This window comes from Dendrobium catenatum, unplaced genomic scaffold (genome assembly GCF_001605985.2).
Source record: "Dendrobium catenatum unplaced genomic scaffold, ASM160598v2 fragScaff_scaffold_231, whole genome shotgun sequence".
In the NCBI taxonomy this organism is placed as follows: domain Eukaryota; kingdom Viridiplantae; phylum Streptophyta; class Magnoliopsida; order Asparagales; family Orchidaceae; genus Dendrobium; species Dendrobium catenatum.
Genome location: NW_021318693.1, coordinates 4,353,925 through 4,372,962, shown reverse-complemented (window position 1 = coordinate 4,372,962; position 19,038 = coordinate 4,353,925). Strand labels below are relative to the sequence as shown.

Sequence of the window (19,038 nt, the reverse complement as noted above, 5' to 3'; positions counted from 1 at the left end):
GCCATCTCGCGTCGAACCGGGAGCAAGATAGCTTGAAGCCTCGCATGCACACCCTGACACGTCGCAAGCTCGCTTAACTCTCGCGACCTCGCCCTCGCTGGAACCACACCCAATTCTCGATCTCTATATCTTGTTCGCGGGTTGGGAAAGCTAAACTGTTTGAAAAAATGAGTCGGTTTGAGCTGACCCGTTATGACTGGTTCAAATCGAATTCGATCAGAACCCGATCCGTTAACCCAAATTGACACCCCTTTTATTGCGTCCTCCCACCTGACGTAGAGATACGTCCTCCCACCGCCAAAAAACCCGGTTTTTGCTCTGTATTGCTAGGTATTATTTGATAATAACGAGGAATATCATTATGTGAAGACCAATACCGAGCTGTACCGAGCATTACCGAGTAATACAAAAAAATACCGAGTTCTTTCTAGGAAAAACTAGGTATTTTTTTGTATTGCTCGGTATTGCTCGGTATAGCTCGGTATAACTCGGTATTGGTCTTCACATGATGATATTCCTCGTTATTGCTCGGTATTGCTCGGTATTTGCTCGGTATTTCTCGGTTTTTAGCGCGAATTTAGCTCTGGGAGGACGTATATCTACGTCAGATGGGAGTACGCAATGAAAATTCCTAGATTTGGGTTGATTTTTAGGAGGTTGATTTTGTATGTAGTTTAGTATGGATTTAAACAAATACTTTTGTTGCCAACTCATTGAAACAATTTTTGATGCCTTCTGTCCTCTGCCACTCTTTTCTTCGGCTGGACCGGGTTCATTTAGGGCACAACTGGACCGGCTATCTCCGCATCAACCGCTCCGCCTCAGGTTCCCCCTTCCGTCCCGGAGAAGCCGAGGACATCTGTTTGTCTCCCTCCATGCCTCACATTTTCCTTGCCCAGACAAGCAAACCTATTCCTCTCTATTTTATCTTCTTCCTCTTCTCCTTCTCTCCCTTCTCCTCATTCGATTTTTTCCATACGATCCTTCGTGCTTTGCGCCACATTGAAGTCTGCAGAGCTGGAGAAGAGAGAAAGAGAGATAGAGAGAGGGGAGGGAGAAATGCTGCAGCGAGCAGCAAGCAACGCTTACTCTTGGTGGTGGGCGAGTAACATCCGGACCAAGCAATCTAAGTGGCTTGACAGCAACCTCCAAGGTCATCTTTTCTTCCATTTTTTATTTTTTTTTCTTGTTAAATTAGTTTCTGCATTTTTTATGCTTCTTGTCGGATTTGCGGATGGAGACGTCATGTTTATTGCAAATGTTTATTGATAGCTAATTCATTTAACTTGCTAAGACATGGCACTGAGACTAATTGCTTATAAATTCGGTCCAATGGGGTTTTTGTGTGCTCTATTAAATTATTGTTTGATCATTGAGTTTGGCGACATTCATTGGCATTGCCATTTATTCACGTTTGGTATTCAAAATGCAACTTTATCCTATGTATTAGATTTTTCCAATAATTCATTGTGCCAAATTATGTAGGGGCATTTTGGTTTGCTAAAAAAGTATTGCAATTTATTCTAAATGTAGGATTATTTGAAAATTTGGTGCTTGATTTGATGAAAAAATAACACTGTAAAATTTTGATAAATCCCTTTTTCACATTAACAACAACAACAACAACAACATCAAGCCTTTATCCCACTACGTGGGGTCGGCTACATGAATCCTTTTTCACATTGTAGTTCATTTTTTATGTATTCTAAATTCGTCTATTTTATGCCAAATTTCAAAATACACAGCAAGATAATTCTACTATTGCCATTTGCCACCATTAGCCGTCGGCTGCCATCCACTGCCACTGCTAGTTGGTGTCCACCAGCCACACCATCATTATTGATATTTACACTATTTATTTTAAACTCATCTAAACAGCTTCAAATATTTCAAATATATTACATTCATTTTATATTGTATATTATTTTACTCTACATTTTTTTTTCAGGAAAACAAACATTCTTGTAAATAGGTTGATTAATACTAACTATAGTAAATGATTAAATGTCAAGAAGATGCTTGTTTTGTTGTCTATGTACATATTTTTTTTTTCAATGAGATAATTAATTGCCATATAGAATGAAAAATTTTCTTTTTCGTCCTCTTTTGTTAATTTTTTATTTTCTGACATGCTAAAAAGGCATGGTGTGATCGCTATGTTTTGGGACATTTATTTATTTTTAGACTAAACTTCTTATGTATTTGGGTATCTGTTGTATTTCTTCCTAAAGATGTGTGCTATAATTCAAATGTCTACGATAACAACTTTCTGGCTTGTATTTTATGCTTGTTAAAATTATTTCTCTCATTATCATTCATAGCAATAATTTTGAATGCTTTTCTTTCAGTTGTTCTATTTGAGATCAATGAGATGCATGCATGTTTTGATTTCCTTGAGCATAATTATTTATCTGTTCTCAATCTGAATTGCAATTACTCTAAAGTGGTGGAGTCAGAAACTTTTTATTGCATCCAAGATGAGTTCGAGCGACTCGGGCTTAAAGCAAACTCCAAATCTTTCAAATTTCATTTGAATCAAAATTGACTTGAATTTAAATTTAAATTTAAGCCGAGCTAACAATTACTGAAATAAACCAATTTAGAGGCAACGCAAAATTAGTCCAACTTAAAATTTTACTGCATAATTTGCTTAATATTATTCAATCGAATTTGAAACAGATCAAAAAAACTCAAAATTAAACAACAAAAAAATTTTTTAACAAAAACTTTGAACTTCTATCAAATATATATAAAGAATACAAAACTAACATAGAATTAATTTGGGTGCGTGTATACTATTAATATTGATTTGAAAAATATTTTGGGCAAGTCACCTAAGCTTAGAATTGATCTAAGTGGGTTCCAACCCCCCCACTCTCCTTCCCCCTTGTGGAACCTCCTAGTTTTCACTTATCTATCACAATTTTATAGTAAAGAAGAGTTTGGCTCCTGTATGTTTGCAGAAATGGAGGAGAAGGTGAAAGCCATGATCATGCTTATAGAAGTGGATGCTGACTCCTTCGCTAAAAAGGCAGAGATGTACTACCAGAGGAGACCAGAACTAATAAAATTTGTTGAAGAGACTTACAAGGCTTATAAAGCTTTGGCCGACCGATATGATCACATATCTGGAGAACTGCATAAGGCCAACCACACCATTGCGTCAGCTTTCCCTGATCAAGTCCAGTTTGCAATGCAAGATGACGATGAAGATGGTTCCCCAACGGCTTTCACAGGCGTAGATATCAGTAAGTTTCGCAAGCTCCTACCCGGGGAGGTGCCACAGATCAATTTCAGAAACAAAAGCAGAGATGCGTTGACTGCCTTAAAGAAGCACCATAAGAAAGTTTGTTCTCATATCACCAAGGAGAATGCGCAAAATGAAATAGACAAGCTTCAGAAAGAAATCCTTGTTCTCCAGACTGAGAAAGAATTTGTCAAGAGTTCCTATGAAAGTAGCCTTGCAAAGTTCTGGGAGATTGAGAGCAAGATATCTGATTTACAAGACGAGGTCTGCACCTTTCAGGATGAGTACAGTGCAAGTTCTATCATTGAAGATAATGAAGCCAGGGCCTTGATGGCAGCCACAGCAATCAAATCATGCGAAGAAAGCCTAGTCAGCTTACAGAAGCAACAGAAGAAATCAGGTGAAGAGGCAGAGATAGAATATAAAAGAATCAGGGAAGTCAAAGACAGGCTGAAGTTTCTCAAGGGTGAAAAATGCTCGCCAGAAATAGAGGAAACCTTTAACCAAGAAAGAAGTAATGAAGAGGGAGAAGATTTTATCCTAAAAAATGAGCGGCTAGACCTGTTCTCTGTATGTGCACGGGTGAAACAGCACTTCCAGATGGACTCTGACACTTCAGTTGTGAACCTTGCTGAGAAAATTGATGAACTTGTGGAGAAAGTCATTAGTTTGGAGGTAGCAGTCTCATCGCAAACAGCGCAAATACACACACTAAGGTCAGAGACTGACATGCTTGAGAAGCACCTCCGATGCCTGGAAGAAGATAAAGTTAATTTGATAATTGACTCAAACAGCTCAAATGTGAGGCTGAGGCAGGCAGAAGATGAGTTGCATGGAGTTCAGGATCTTGAGAAAATCGTGCATCATGAGAAAGGGATCTTTCAAACTCATTTTATAGAGGCCTGCAATAGTCTTAATGATATATCAGAAAAACTTCAATCTACTAGCCCTAAGGAGAAGGATAGAAGTTTAGCTTCTTCAAATATTGAAAACTTGGAGCAGGACAAAGAAATAAAAGAGGATGTCAAAAATGAGAGAAGTGATGCAACAGCTGAGGAGAATGAGGTTCTTGTGAAGCATCAGATTGAGCCCAACGCTGAAGATACAAAGGATCAGACTGAGTTGTTTAATAGTTCATCGATGGTAAAGGGAGAACATCTCAGTGCAATGTTTTCATCTTTATTGAAGGATTTGGAGCCTGATGACAATGATAATATTCCAGACTTGCAGCATCTATTGAATAGTGGGCCAGAAGGCAGAGAGAAATTGCTGCTGTGTGGATATTCATCAATTCTCCACAACTACAAAGACACAAAGAAAAAACTAGCCGAGATGGAGAAGAAGAACCAAGAGAACCATTTTGAGATGATGGCTCAGATTCAGGAGCTGAAGAGTGTGAATGCTGTCAAGGACCAAGAGATCAGAGTTTTGAGGAGTAAATTGCTCTATCACACTTCTTCCAAGGGTGCAACAAGCACTTATAAAGAAACTCATATACAGAACATAGAAGAGCATGGAAGCTCCATTGAAATGCTCGCAGTAAAACCAGAATCTCCTATCGAGATCATTGAAGCTGAAGAGCAGATCAAATTATGCCATTTAGATCAGCAGCACTCAACTTCACCGATTGAGGAAAAGTTCAGAGCTGAACTAGACACTCTTCTAGATGAGAACCTCAACTTCTGGCTAAGATTCAGCACCTCATATCATCAAATACAGAAGTTTGCAGCATCATTCAAGGAGTTGGAAGCTGCTGGCCTGGATAAGACGAAGGATCCCAAGGAAGGTGGATCAGCTCCTGCATCCCCAAAGCATTCATCAAAACAGGACACCTGGCCACTCGATAAGAAGCTAAGGGAGCTCCATACAGAGCTCCAAGTTTGGTTAGAACAAAACGACTTGCTGAAGGGAGAGCTTCAATACCGGTTTACATCCCTCTGCAACATCCAGGAAGAGATTTCCAAAGCCTCAATCGATACCGAGGGAGAGCATTCCAAGATCACACCATACCAAGCAGCAAAGTTCCAGGGTGAACTGCTCAACATGCAACAAGAGAACAACAAAGTTGCAATGGAGTTGCAAACCGGTCTGGACCATGTGAAGGCTCTTCAGTCTCAGGTTGCCAAGTCTCTCTCCAAGCTGAGGGAGAGCTTCGATCTCTCAGTTTCAAATGGGTATCAACAATACCAAAACTTCAGACACTGTTCTACAAGGTCTAAGGTTCCACTCAGAACTTTCTTATTCGGGCAGAGACGAAAGAAGCCTTACATATTCTCATGCATTACCCCACCAATGCACAAGCATCACAGCCAAAGGAAGTCTGGGTTTTCTTTATGATGAGCAGAGATGTGCTGGTGCTAGTGGTCCAGTTACATTGTAAGCTGATTTGGCATATTTTATACTGGAGAAGTTGAAGGTGAAAATTAACAGTGGAGGGCTTGCTTTCCAAGCTGCTTGTTGTGTGAATCTAAAGGATTTGTAAGAATTGGTAAGTTTTAGTGTAGTTAAACTATAAGAATACTGTTGTTGTCATCATCTTTTGTTCAAAAGGACTCTAGGGTACAGCTACAATCCAAATAAATTGGTGCCAGAAGGCAGAGAGAATTCCTCTTAAAACTTCATAGATTTTCATTTTTTTTCTATATATGTTTCTGTCAACAATAGCGACCTACTGAACATAAAAGTTATGTGGAATTAAGAGCGCTGAGAATTTTTCCAAGGAATTTTTTTTAGGAGTTCATTATAGGATTTCTGTGCTGATCTTAGGAATACTCACGCAATCTTGCTCTTCATATGAGGTCTTGTTTATGGTAATACCAATCATATGTTTGATTTTATGATTTTATCATCTAAGAATTTATTAGGCTGGTTGTAATCTAAAGAAGTAGGAAGCTTTTGCTCTTCAACAACAACGTCAAGCCTTTATCCACTACGTGGGTTCGGCTACATGAATCATTTTTTTTATATGTTGTGTCTTGTTAAGAGTTAAATTCTCATTTTAATCTAATATAGAAAGGTTGGTTTTAATATTTTCTAACCAAGTCTTTTTAGATACATCACTATCTTTTTTAACATAAATCAAATATAGTAGATCTACTCTCATAACTGGGTCATCAGAAGTCTGCTGTTTTATGCGACCAAACCATAAAGCGTTGTAGGTCTTATCACAGAACAAGCCTGATGCATTCATTCACTTCAACCATCCAACTTGAATTCTACTAATAATATCCCTATACATTTCACCGTCACTTTGAACAAAAAATTCAAAATATCTAAAACGTGTACTCTTATTAATGACTTGATAGCCCAAAGTCACAATCCCCATACTAGATCTATTACTACTAAAATTTTACTTCATATATTTGATTTTAGATCTACTCAAATAAAAACCTTTAGACTTGAAGGTTGACATCCTTAATTCAAGTTTACCTTCAACTCCTCTTTAGTCTTATCAACAAGAAGAATTTAGTATTTCTCTATGCCTTTTTTTTATCAAGATATTTTGAACCTTAGAAGAAAGTTTATTGGCGCCTTAGTAAGATTATGCCTTTAAATTTTAGGACATCACACAAACATTGAAGTTGATTGATTTTATGCTATTAGTTATAGTTTAATATTTCAATTTGTTTAATTATACATGTTTAACTAACCTCAATAATTAACTTCAAAATCAAATAGATTAAAAGGATCTAGTTTAATGTGCAATATTTTATCATGGAAAAAGTTAAGTTATAAGGTTCATGACATTTGATTTCATAAGTTTAAAGTAATAAAATTTACTTTTTTATCAAAATAAAAATGATAAATTTTTGTCAATTTTTTTTTTTTGGTAAAAGAGTTTATTGGCTTCTCTATGTCATGACCAAATAAGGAGAAACCTAGAGTGATACAACCATGCCTCTTCAACATGTTCATTGATGTTCAAAAATCTTGATAGAGGCATGAGTGGATTAGGTAAGCTGTATGTGTTTGATTATGTTTTAGTGGTGAAGTCTCGAGTATGTAAGGATGAGCGAAGAACAAATAAAAACATGTTTATGACTATAGAGGTATTGACACCTTGCTTCATATCAACAACAACTTAATTTCACGCGTAGAACATTTCTTCACACATTGGCTCATGTCATGCACATCATTTCTTCATTAACTTATCACATGATCTACCCATCAAAACCACCCTAGCTCCATTAGGTCCTTATCATCACAAAGTTGTGAGCCTCGATCTTCAAAATTGTTATAAATACCTCGTAATTGTTATAAGACTTCGATCATAAAAAAACCACCCTAGCTCCATTTTTTAGGGTTGTCAATGGCAAAGTCCATTGTTATTTTTGTAGTGAAAATGAGCTACAATGTTCCTATTGGATCTTCTACCAACAATGTTTTTTTTTTTACTTACGGCTAGTTCAACTCATGCAGGACATTCATTGGTAAATCGCGAAACTCATTGAGAATTCACATGACTTCTTCACCTATGAAGCTTCTTGTCTTATCAAGATACCATAAAACCTGAAAGGTAAAAACCAACCGATATAAATTGAATAATTTTTGAAGGGGTTATGAGTCTATAGATCTGTAAGTCTGATTAACTATTTAAAAGAGTTATATTGACATACATTTATTGCAAGCACACATATAAATTGTATACATTATAAATAAGTTATCAATGGCTATTGTTTATTTGATATGAACAATGATAATTCTATAATAAAAACATGATTTTTCAGGATGAAATATATCATATACAAATAAGGAAATGTCCTTGAATAAAATTACTAGTATAGGAATAAATTCAATGTACAAAAATTTTAGCAACAATAACTCAAGATAAAATTATCTATTCTACTTGACAATTTATTATAGATATTGAAGAAAATAGACTAAAATATGCATAGGATTTAATGAGTAATAAATATAGAATTGGCAACCTACAAAATATTTAGGACTCTATTATAAGTCTCATGGATAATGCTACTAATTAGGATTTGTATGTTTATCCTCAAATAAATAAAAGTTACTTACCACAACGTGAATGAAATGAAAACTCCACGTTAAATTGAGATCCAATTAATCACACTATGAAAATAATTAGCTCGAAGATGCTACATAGTAATAATCTAGAAGCCCATGTACGCATTAAACATTAGAAGTTAACTAAGATAGGTGCAACGTAGTCCACCTATTTTATCTCAAAGTCGACTAAATTATTATGATAAATATTATGAGTTTAAACTCATGATTTTAAGCATATGATGCACTGAAATTTCTCCTCAAAGAGATAGGCTATCACTATCCAACCCAATATGACCCATAAATGTAGGTGACATCGTGTTGGGTGGTGACAGACAAGTGGCGGGATATAACATACCATGGTCTTTTATTTGGAGAAGTAACATATTTCTTTTCAGGTAATAGATACCAAAGCCTTTAAATTTCTTTCCACTATACATAAATTTACTCATCCACAAAATTTATTTCTTTCTATTTATCCACAAAATATATAATACACATTCTTGTTATAAAAGTCCTAGGCAATAGATAGAAATAGGGCAGAAAATGTCAAGACTATTTCTAAAAGAAAAATCTAAAAGGTAACTATGCTCCGGACAACCCAGAAAATTGGCCTCAGCTATTCAACCAACCCTTTTACCCTGCCTTATTCTGAAATGATATGTAGAATTTAGAATAAGCTAACACATCAGTAGTTTTTATTACTCAAATTATTTTTTAATAATTGCAAAAATCAATAACATCAAATAAAGTAGTTATTATAATCTTATTAACGTACGTACTTATAATAGAGTGGCGTTAGAACATTACAAAGTTTTGTAGATTACTAAGCATGTTACCTAAGTCAAAGCATAGTATGCTACACAAATTGTAAAGTATGCTGAAAAAAATATAAATAAATATACAATGCAGCGCTGAGAGTAATAGAACTCCAACCCTTATGTCTCCTATTTATAACTATAGACCATATGCCTCCCATTCAGAACGCCTCACTCTCAGATCTACTAGTGCTCTCAACAAATTTAGAATATTCGTAGCATAACTATGTGGATCTATAACATAACCACTTTAACTCCTCATATTCATTATGAGATGCACACATCCATAATTAAACATAAATGAAACTATTTGCAAAACTTCAGAGATTTGCCCCAGGGGCAACATTGTAGCAGTCAGACCCAATTCAATATAGATAAAATTATTGACTCAGAATTCCATCAAATTATCATAAATTGTATGTGTGTGTGTCTATATATATAGTTAATTATTATACAAGACTATTTTTCAAAGTCTAAATATTTTTTTTTATAATTTTAGAAAAGCAGCGTTTCAAAAATATTAGGCAAAAATTTTACCAAAAAAAATTTAGATGTCCAAAACTATGAAGATAATTTTTTGATGATATATCAAGTATACTAATTAGTTATTTTTCTTTATGAAGTTTTAAAAGTACTAATATTTTCAATTAATTTTTTTAAATAATGAAATTTATATAACTATCTCTGACAATGTGAATAATTCATTTAAATAAGGTAAAATTTCTTTAAAAAAAGGGTAAAATTTCTTATATATTTAATTCAATGCATAATTACTTATCAAACAAAGCTTTGAGATTTACATACATACCACTTTATTTCATGTTATTTACATATCTAATACTCAAAACATTAATATTACATGCTTACCATCCATAGAATAAATTTTGATGCATGGAATGAAATATTAAAGTTTATAGGATGATATGAATGATAGAAAAGAATTATATGAGTGATATATTTGATATTAAAGTTTAATATTTTGAGTATTAGACATGTAAATAGCATGAAATAAAATAGTATTTATGTAATTTTTTTTTCTGCAATCCAAAACCTAACCGGTAAAGGGTTTGGGGCCGAAAAACCCATATCGCAGCCGTGGCATTCCAATCGGACGGCAAACAAAGCTTTGTTCACGCGGGCCGTTCTTCCTCACCATCACACTTCCAACTTCCCGTCCCTTCCCGCCGGCTACCGCCGGTGCATCCCGCAATGTCATTTTTCGATCTAAGTATCCCATACGTCGAGAAAACTGGCGCTTCTGCGCTTGATAGTTGCAGCCGCCGCGATTGTCGTTTGCGAACAGTCGCTCGTACTATGGAGCTCGGCTACACCGCCATCGCTTACGATCGCCCCTTTCGCGGAGTTCTCTCCGACGCTGATAGATGCCAGATCGCGCCTTTCCCAGCTCAATCTTTCCTCGACTCAGTCGCCGGCTGTTCTCCCGCTGCCTTCACAGCCTCCGTCGCGCTCCATCGAGACCTTCTTGGCGTCCCCCGGGCCTCCCAATTCCGGCAATACACCCGCATAACGGTCTCCGTCGACAGCGCCGCCGCCGCATCAGCCCTCAACAGTGGGAACCGCCTCTTGAGGAGTTATGATCTAGTGGCGGCGCGGCCGTTGAACCAGATGGCTTTCGATCAGGCGTGCAATGCTTCGGAGGTAAGTTTTTGTACTTTTTTTTGGGTGATTGTACCGTAGGTAAAGAAAAGGAGATATTCTATTACTGGGGACGACGAAATAGAGCCATTAACAAAGAAGGGGGGGAATAATAACTCTATTCTTCTGAAGTTGATGTTGATAAAGGCAAGACTGCAGTATTGGTCTATGAAGAGCTAATGGCTTAGGAATTAAAGCTCTACCAAAGAGTTTACATGAACAATGAACAATTGACCATATTTTTGTACGCTTGATCCACAAATCAATAGAGATGCATTTTAATAAAGTAATTATCTAATGCTAATTACTGTGATGAAAAAAAATTTCAAAGCATTGTGAAGAAAAAAAAAATCAATTGGAATGGATGCATTCGAAATGATGTTACTTACATGAACCAGGCTTATAAATCTTCACGTTATGAAATAATATTGAAATGGAAGAATTTGAAGAACCTGAAAAATCGGTTTAAAAAGACTGGCAAAAGTGACTTTTTGACCCTATGTTACCAAATATCGATAGAAGTGGAGTGTCTACTTATGCCTCTGTGAGATTATAATGTAGAAGCAGAAAGCGTTGGGTTCTTGCTCTGCTATATTTTGCTTGGCGAGTATTTCTGTATGATTTGAACTAAATAGGTATGTTTTTTTTTTCTTTTTTGCACAGGTTGATATAATTTCGTTAGACTTTTCTCAGAAACTACCCTTCCGGTTGAAGCTTGCAATGGTTCAAGCTGCAGTTAAGGTCTGCAATGGGCTTTATGGTGATTTGATTATCAAGAATTATGATTTTTGGATTCGTGTTGGTTTCGTTTCTTTGAGTAAATCCATTCTCTAATTTTCTGTGCAGCGTGGGGTGCATTTTGAGATATCCTATTCTCATATTATTGCTGGTGGTCATGCAAGGCGGCAAATATTGTCAGAAGCCAAGGTAGTTGGAGAGTAAAAAAAATTGCATGTTTCTTACAGGATTAGATTTAAGCGGAGCTAACCTTATGTCATTATATATGTGTGATTTCTGTTCTATTAGGTAAAAATCTTCTTATGTGCTAGATTATGACTTACGTTTCCTATAATAGTTATATGCTTGTTTCTCGTTATATGGGCACACTCGTACTTACAATGGGACAATCATATTTGGTAGGGCTGCAAGCAAACCAAACGCTTGACGAGCTACTCGTTGCACGGTTCAATTAAAGCTTGTTTGTGATCGTTCAATTAACTAAACAAACAAACTTGAATAATATTTTAAATCCTCGATCCTTAAATAAACAAGCTTGAACACTAATTTGTTTGACTCATTTATGTTCATGAACAACATCATTTGAAGCTCGTGAACAAGTTCGACATTAAGTCAATAAGAAGCTCGATTCATGTTCGATTTAAAACTCGTGAATAAGCTCGATAAAAACTCAATTAATATTTAATTATAAAAATAATGAATATACATAATATAAATATTATATATTTATTATAACTATATAATTTTTGTTAAATAAGAAAATTTAAAAGTAATGAAATATTATAATGGAGAAGTCTTTCTATGAATGCAGAAGATAATCTTTTAGCTGTTGTACGGTTGTACCAATTGGTGAGAAATGCAACAAGTAAGTTTCATTTGAAAATGTATTCATATAGATTAATCTTATTTTCATTTTACATAGACAACTGCTTTTATTATAAATTTAATTTAGTTATATTTTATACTTTCAATAGAATGAATTTGTTCATGAAAAAGAGACATTTCACATTTGTCCATGTTTACTAGATTGTTTGTTTAAAATGTTCATGAATAAATATAAGATGAATCATAGATCACTTGTTCGTGAATGAGTCCATTTGGTAGCTCAAAAAATTTAGTTATATATGTTCATGAGCTTGCTCATTTATAGCTTAAGAATACTCGTTAGATATGTTCATGAACTTGCTTGTTTGATAATTTAAAAAAAATCGCTAAATATGTTCACAAACATGCTCGATATAATTGTTTGTTAGGAGGCTCGAGAACTTGTTTGTTAAGTTATTGAACATCTAGAAGTAGAGCTTATTTATAGCTCATTAAGGCTTGTTTGTTTAAAGCTCGATAAACACTAAACGAATCGAACATGAACCGAACATGAACACTTATTAATTTAAATAAACCAAACATGAACACAAACAATAAAGATCGAATCAAACACGAACCAAACTTGAACAAGCTGATAATAAATGAACTCAAACATTAACACTCATATACTCAACTCGACTCGGTTCGTTTGCAGCCCTAATATTTGGGCTCTACATGAGATAACTTTCTATCAATTTTGTTTTTTAAACTGTAATTATATTGGCGTTTAACTAATAACTTTTATATTGCGTTTGAGGAAGTTTTGGACAACTGCCTTTTGTCACCATGCTCATCATCTAACATTCTACCATACAACTGCGTTCTGTGATTGTTCAATTCAATGTCTTATGATTCTATATTTTAAATAAATTGCATGATAACTTCAATTTTTTTTTTCTGCATAGTTTTATAACCAATTTTATAGACAATTGTAGCCGCTTCAAACAAATCATTAATGGCATTAATCCTTTATTTTGTGGCAGGTTCTGTCAAATGTATTTGATGGATCAAGCTAGTTAAGTGATTGACCAATTCATGAAGTAGATGGACTATAATTAATTTTACAAAATTGCCACTTGATCTAAATTGTTTTTAGTGTTGATTTTTATTGAAATAGGAACACTCAGGCCATTTTTTAGGTCTAATTGGTTTGGTAAAGTTTGTTAACATTGATTCATGTGTTGATATATTATAATCTATATCATTTATATTTTATTAACTTTCTATAAGGCAAGTACTATACGACTAATTGCATGTGTGTGCGTGTGCACATACACTTGCTATATCTCTTGCATGAAAAGCTTTAAGCTTAGCATATTCTCTTTATTTAATATTTAGAGTAGTGTTGTGGGACACTTGGTTCACACAAGTGTTGTTAAACGAGATTTAGGCGCTAACCTAGGTGCTCAGGCAAGATAAGGCAGGGTCATAGGTCCGCATAACTTTCTTGGTGAGTGCTCATGCTAAATTGTGCCTTGGTGAGCGCCTTGCCTTATTGACCTAGCAATGACTTGGGTTCTTTGTTTTATTGACCAAGTGGGTGCTAATATTTCAAATGAAGAAGATAAATTAGCTTTTCATGATGGTAGTTGACTTGAGATGACGTGAAAAGATAATCATCTTATTCAGGCTCTTATTCCTACATTTTGTTTAAATTATTTTCTACTACACATCCTTGTTTCTCCTACTCTAATCTTATTTTAAGGAGATAGAGGATGAAATGGCATAGAGAAATCCAATGAAAAAAGAGAGTATGAATCATTACAATTAGAATTGATAGTAATAAAGATGAAATGTTCCTTGGTTTTAATTGCTACAAACTTAAATATTTTATCATACTTGTTTAAGAAAATTCTATCTATCTAGAATTTTGAAATTTTAATTTCAATCGAACTTACAGAACTATATTTTTTTCCTTTAGGAAATTTATACATATATTTCCTTTTGAGTTCCTCATTATGCTTGATCTAGCATTTATGATGGCGCATATTGCATCAAGCATTGGGCATCCATACATCCTTTGGGAGTGCCTGAAAACATTATGGATGATTCTTGAAAATTTCAGAAATCCTTACCGTAGCCTTTGGGATATGTTACAAGTTTTACTAATCATTTGACAAACATACAGTCGCTAACTTTCCTTCGGGATATGTTACAAGTTTTACTAATCATTTGCTCAGTGTTATTTAAAGAGATGGAGGAAAATTAATGACAGAGAACAAAGGAAAACTGAATTAGGGAAGTAGTTCTACATTTTGCTTCAGCAATATGACTGAATGAGGGATGTATACTTAGGTCTTGCTTCAGCTTTCATGTTCGAACATAGATCTTGCTGATAGTGATTAATTTCTGTAAAAAAATTGAGTGTTTGTGTCATGCATTTGACTTATTTATATAAGTAGATATTGACCTTCTTTGGGACTGAGTTACTGAGTTTTTGTAAGGTTTATTTATTTAAAAGCTAACATGGTTAAAAGAGATTCAATGGCCCTAGCTGAACTATATTATAATATCTTAACGGCAAAAATACTTGAATCATAATCTGGAAAGCCTGATCCCAACTGGTAGGTATTGGTGACTGCTCTTGCCACTGTTATTGCTAATTGTGCGATTATGACATATTGAAAATTATCATGATGTGGCAGTTATTATCAATAGAACTTTTGCCTAGTTCTAGTTCATTTCATTGTATTTACTTGAGTACTTTTTTAAGTTGTCTTTGTATCGAAGTTTTTTTTTTTGAAATTGAATTTTGATTGTCAATCACCTGATTTTTTCCAAATTAATGTAGCGACTGGGGGGATGGACCCGTGGGAAGAACCTGATTATCTCAGGTTCTGCTGTGAGTTTAAATGAAGTCAGAGGTCCTCGTGATGTAGCGAATTTATCAGCAATTTTGCTTGGCCTAACTATGGAGCGAGCTAAAGCAGCTATATCTGGAAATTGCAGGTTTATAGAACTTATTGTTATTCTATTCAATACTAACATGTGTCCCTAAAAGCATGCCTTCTTCCTTAACCAAGTAGTTTGTTTCTTGGCAAAGGCAGGTCCTTGGTCTCTAATGCCTTGAGAAAGAAAAATTGCTATTTCAAGGAGGCTATCAGAATAGAAAGGATATTACCAGAAGGAAAAATGGACTCTCATGGTGACTGGTTTAAGGAATGGAATGATTGGGATCCTATATCCAGTGGGGAGAATGATCTCCCCTCACCAGATGATATGGCTAAACTTTTTTCTGCTGCCAGCAAACATTCTAAAAGTCAAAATGCAGTTGATTTTACATCCTCCATCAATGGAATGGCTCCCAATGCATCCATTTTCTCTAGTACTTATAATCTTGAACTTGATTCTGCTGATGGAAATCATCCTTCTGATGAAATTGAACAACGGCATAACGTCGATCATGTTTATGCGGAAAAAGTGGTGGCAATGGTTGATAAGCCTGTTCTCCATACTACAAATGAAGAGATGAAGCCATGTTTGGATGAAAATGGCATGGGCATCAATGTTTTTGAGAATCCTTCTTGGTCGATCTCGGATGACTCGTCTTTGACAGGTTCAGGTCCGACCGGTGTTTATGGTGCTGGGATGATCAACACATCCAATATGGTTAAGGAAGATGTGGAAATTACAGAGCAGGTGGAAATTACAGAGCAGGTGGATGCTGTTTCTGTTTTCACAGAGTTCCCTATGAATGTTATCAACTCTCTGGATTGCTCTTTTGTTGGTTCTAGGGAACAGATTTCCACGGTTTATGATGACACAATCATCGCCGTGGAGGAGCATTATTTAGAAAAAATGGAGATCGAGGAGAAAATTTCATCATTAGGTGATGTGCAACTTAATGGTTCCCCTAATAAATTGGAAGCCTATGAGCAATTACTGGTACCAATTGAACCTAGCACCTCAAAGGATCCTAACAAACTGGGAGGGCAGGAGCAATTAACTGTACTGTTAGAACCAAGAATATCTGATGATGCTCAGGTTAAATTAGAACAGGACAATCAGCAAGATTTTGCTTCAGCCGCTGCATCAACTTGTGTGATCTTGTCAAATAGTTCAGCGAAATTGGAAATGCAGGAGAAGGAAAATGTTTTTGGCAAAAGAAATAATTCGAAGGGATTTGCAACTAAAACCAAAGCCAAAAAGAAGCATTTTTCTACTGCAGAAATTCCAGTGGGTGATCTGTTTTCAGAGGAACTTTCTATTCCAATGAAAGATGATAAGTTTTTTATGCCAGAAAATGATTCTCTACTGAGTAAAATAGAAGAGAGAAATATACAGCGGCCTGCAAGCACAAATGGAATTACTAATAGACATCTTCATAAATCAGGTAAGACGTTTGCTATTAAGTTTTATTTCTAACTAGCCAGTAGGAGGGATGCTATTTGTTACAAATAGTTTATGGTTATTTTTTCTTTTTAGAAGAATTGCTCACAAAGTAAGACAACATATCTGTTTGGTGTTCATTCGATTTTAGAGCTGGGGGAATTTTAAGTCTCAGAGTATTTAAAATGTCTTATTTAGTTATTCGACTCTTGAAGTATGATCTAAAATAGCCGAAAGTTAAAATTGCCATCTAATTTGATGAAATTGTTGTGCAAAGTTCATTAATGAGGTTTAAATTGAAGTTTTTATACATCTTATTTATGTGAAGTATCATCATTCCCCACATCATTCATAAATTTTATTAGAAATTTTCATCAAATTAAACTGAGATTCTAACTGCGGGAGTTTGGATCGTATTTGAGACTTCTTTTTGTGCGATAGAAAAGTCCCCCTCAAACTTAAAGGAAAATTCTATAAGATGGTGGTGAGACCTGCAATGCTTTATGGTGCCGAATGTTGGTCATTAAAAGAGAAGCATAATACTAAGTTAAGTGTTGCAGAGATGAGGATGCTTAGGTGGATGAGTGGCTTGACCCTTAGAAATATGATACGAAATGAGCATATACGTGAAAAGGTTGGAGTAGCTCCAGTGGAAGATAAGATTAGGGAGAGTCGCCTTAGATGGTTTGGTCACATTAAACGGAGGCCTTCTGATGACACAATTAAGAAAGTTGAGGTAATATATTCGACTTATGTTAAGAAAGGTAGAGGTAGACCTAAAAAGACTTTGTTATAAAATATTAGAAATAATCTTTCTTTATTAGATTTAAATGAGAAATTGACTTTTAACCGGACACAATGGCGAAAAAGGATTCATGTATCCGACCCCACAGTGGGACAAAGGCTTGATGTTGTTGTTGTTGTTGTTGTATACTAAAAAATCGTTTTGAGAAACAGTAAGAAAGCCGTCCCCCAAACGAGGCCTGAGGAGTCGACTAACTGAATTGAGCACTTGAAGTAATATGAGATTAAAATGACTCCCATGACCAGGCTTGGGATTATTTTGCCTATTATCTCTTTTATTTTGTATTTATAATAATATGCTCAATATAGATATTGAACTATACAACTTCAAAACCTTGCTTCTTTGTTCTTCCTGATCATATCAAATGCATGTGGATATGATATTATGTAAACTTTACATTTTTTATTGCGTTTCGATAAGCTAAAGAAGTTCATCTTAACTTTTTTTTTTTTTTTTGGGTATCTAGAGGCTTCTAATGCATGGTCTCTTTATCTTTACAGGAAAACAAAGACTCAGAAGAAGATCACACCATAGGGGTTATCTATTAACTGCCAGAAATCTTTGTAAGACCGTGCTTTTCAAGAAGAATACAGGTCGATTAAGACGAATGCGCAAGTTTTGTAAGTTAGAACCGTAATTGTAATCCATCCAGGTTTTTTTTTTTGGTTTGAATGTGCTCTCATTTTTATGTTATTGATCATAGTTTTATTTATTTTTCCCTCAGTACTTCCATTATATGGTTTTATCAAGCAAAAAAGCTACTTTATCAAAAGCCGCCTCATCATTCCCTATATTTGTTTCTACTTAATGGTTATGAATATGTTGAGATTATTTTTTGAGAGATGTTTATATGTGCGGATTAAGATTTTGTTTGAGATAACTTTCTTACTCTTTTCAACTTTCAGCTTCAGCTTTCTTACTGTTTTTATTTTTATATTAGAAAACTGCTTTTTACAATAATAAGAAAGTAGTTCAAAATATGTGAAGTGTCTCTCCAGAAATTATTCTATGCTGATGTTGGGCTCAGTTCACCGTCCGGTGAATTGAGGTAGAGTTGACTGATGATCCTGCACCAACCAGAATGCACCACGTCTGCAGTATCGAGCACGGTACTGAGAGGGGAGTGACGTGGCGTATTTTGGTTGGCTCTGAACTACGTTTGGCGTCCGCACAGAATAATTTGCCCTCTCCTAAGCCTTCTTGAAATATGGCATTTCCATTTGGAGATTTTCATAAATATCACAAAACTCTTCTGCATTTATATATTTAAAACTTCAATATTTATATTTTCTTATATAATATTTCAATTTTTAAATTGTATTAGAAATAACACTAATATTAATTTATATTAAGTGAAATATATTTATCATGCAATATTTTATTATGGTTTAGACATCAAAATATTATATAAATAAATTTAAAGATTTAAACACTTCAAATCTTTAGGGTTTGCGAAGTTCAAATCCTATTTCAGTTTACTACCTATGAAGGATCTATGCCTATTTTCTTTCCTCAGTAATCATGTAAAAATTTCTGAACTTTATATCATCCCAAATAAAATTTATGACAAT

The 19,038-nt window shown here is 34.9% G+C and overlaps 2 protein-coding genes across 2 annotated transcripts; both read left to right on the top strand.

Moving 5' to 3' along the window:
• Positions 1-760: 760 nt before the first annotated feature.
• On the top strand, positions 761-5,948 carry LOC110097855 (protein NETWORKED 2A). The gene is made up of 2 exons (XM_020824476.2): positions 761-1,153; positions 2,964-5,948. The coding sequence occupies exons 1-2, from the start codon at positions 1,060-1,062 to the stop codon at positions 5,582-5,584; spliced, it is 2,715 nt and encodes a 904-aa protein (XP_020680135.1). The 5' UTR covers positions 761-1,059; the 3' UTR covers positions 5,585-5,948.
• Positions 5,949-10,139: 4,191 nt separating this feature from the next.
• On the top strand, positions 10,140-18,308 carry LOC110097862. Its single transcript, XM_020824487.2, has 6 exons — positions 10,140-10,734; positions 11,395-11,472; positions 11,578-11,658; positions 15,125-15,282; positions 15,381-16,666; positions 17,968-18,308. Exons 1-6 carry the CDS (start codon positions 10,285-10,287, stop codon positions 18,102-18,104), a joined length of 2,190 nt encoding a protein of 729 aa, XP_020680146.1. The 5' UTR covers positions 10,140-10,284; the 3' UTR covers positions 18,105-18,308.
• The last annotated feature ends 730 nt before the right edge of the window (positions 18,309-19,038 follow it).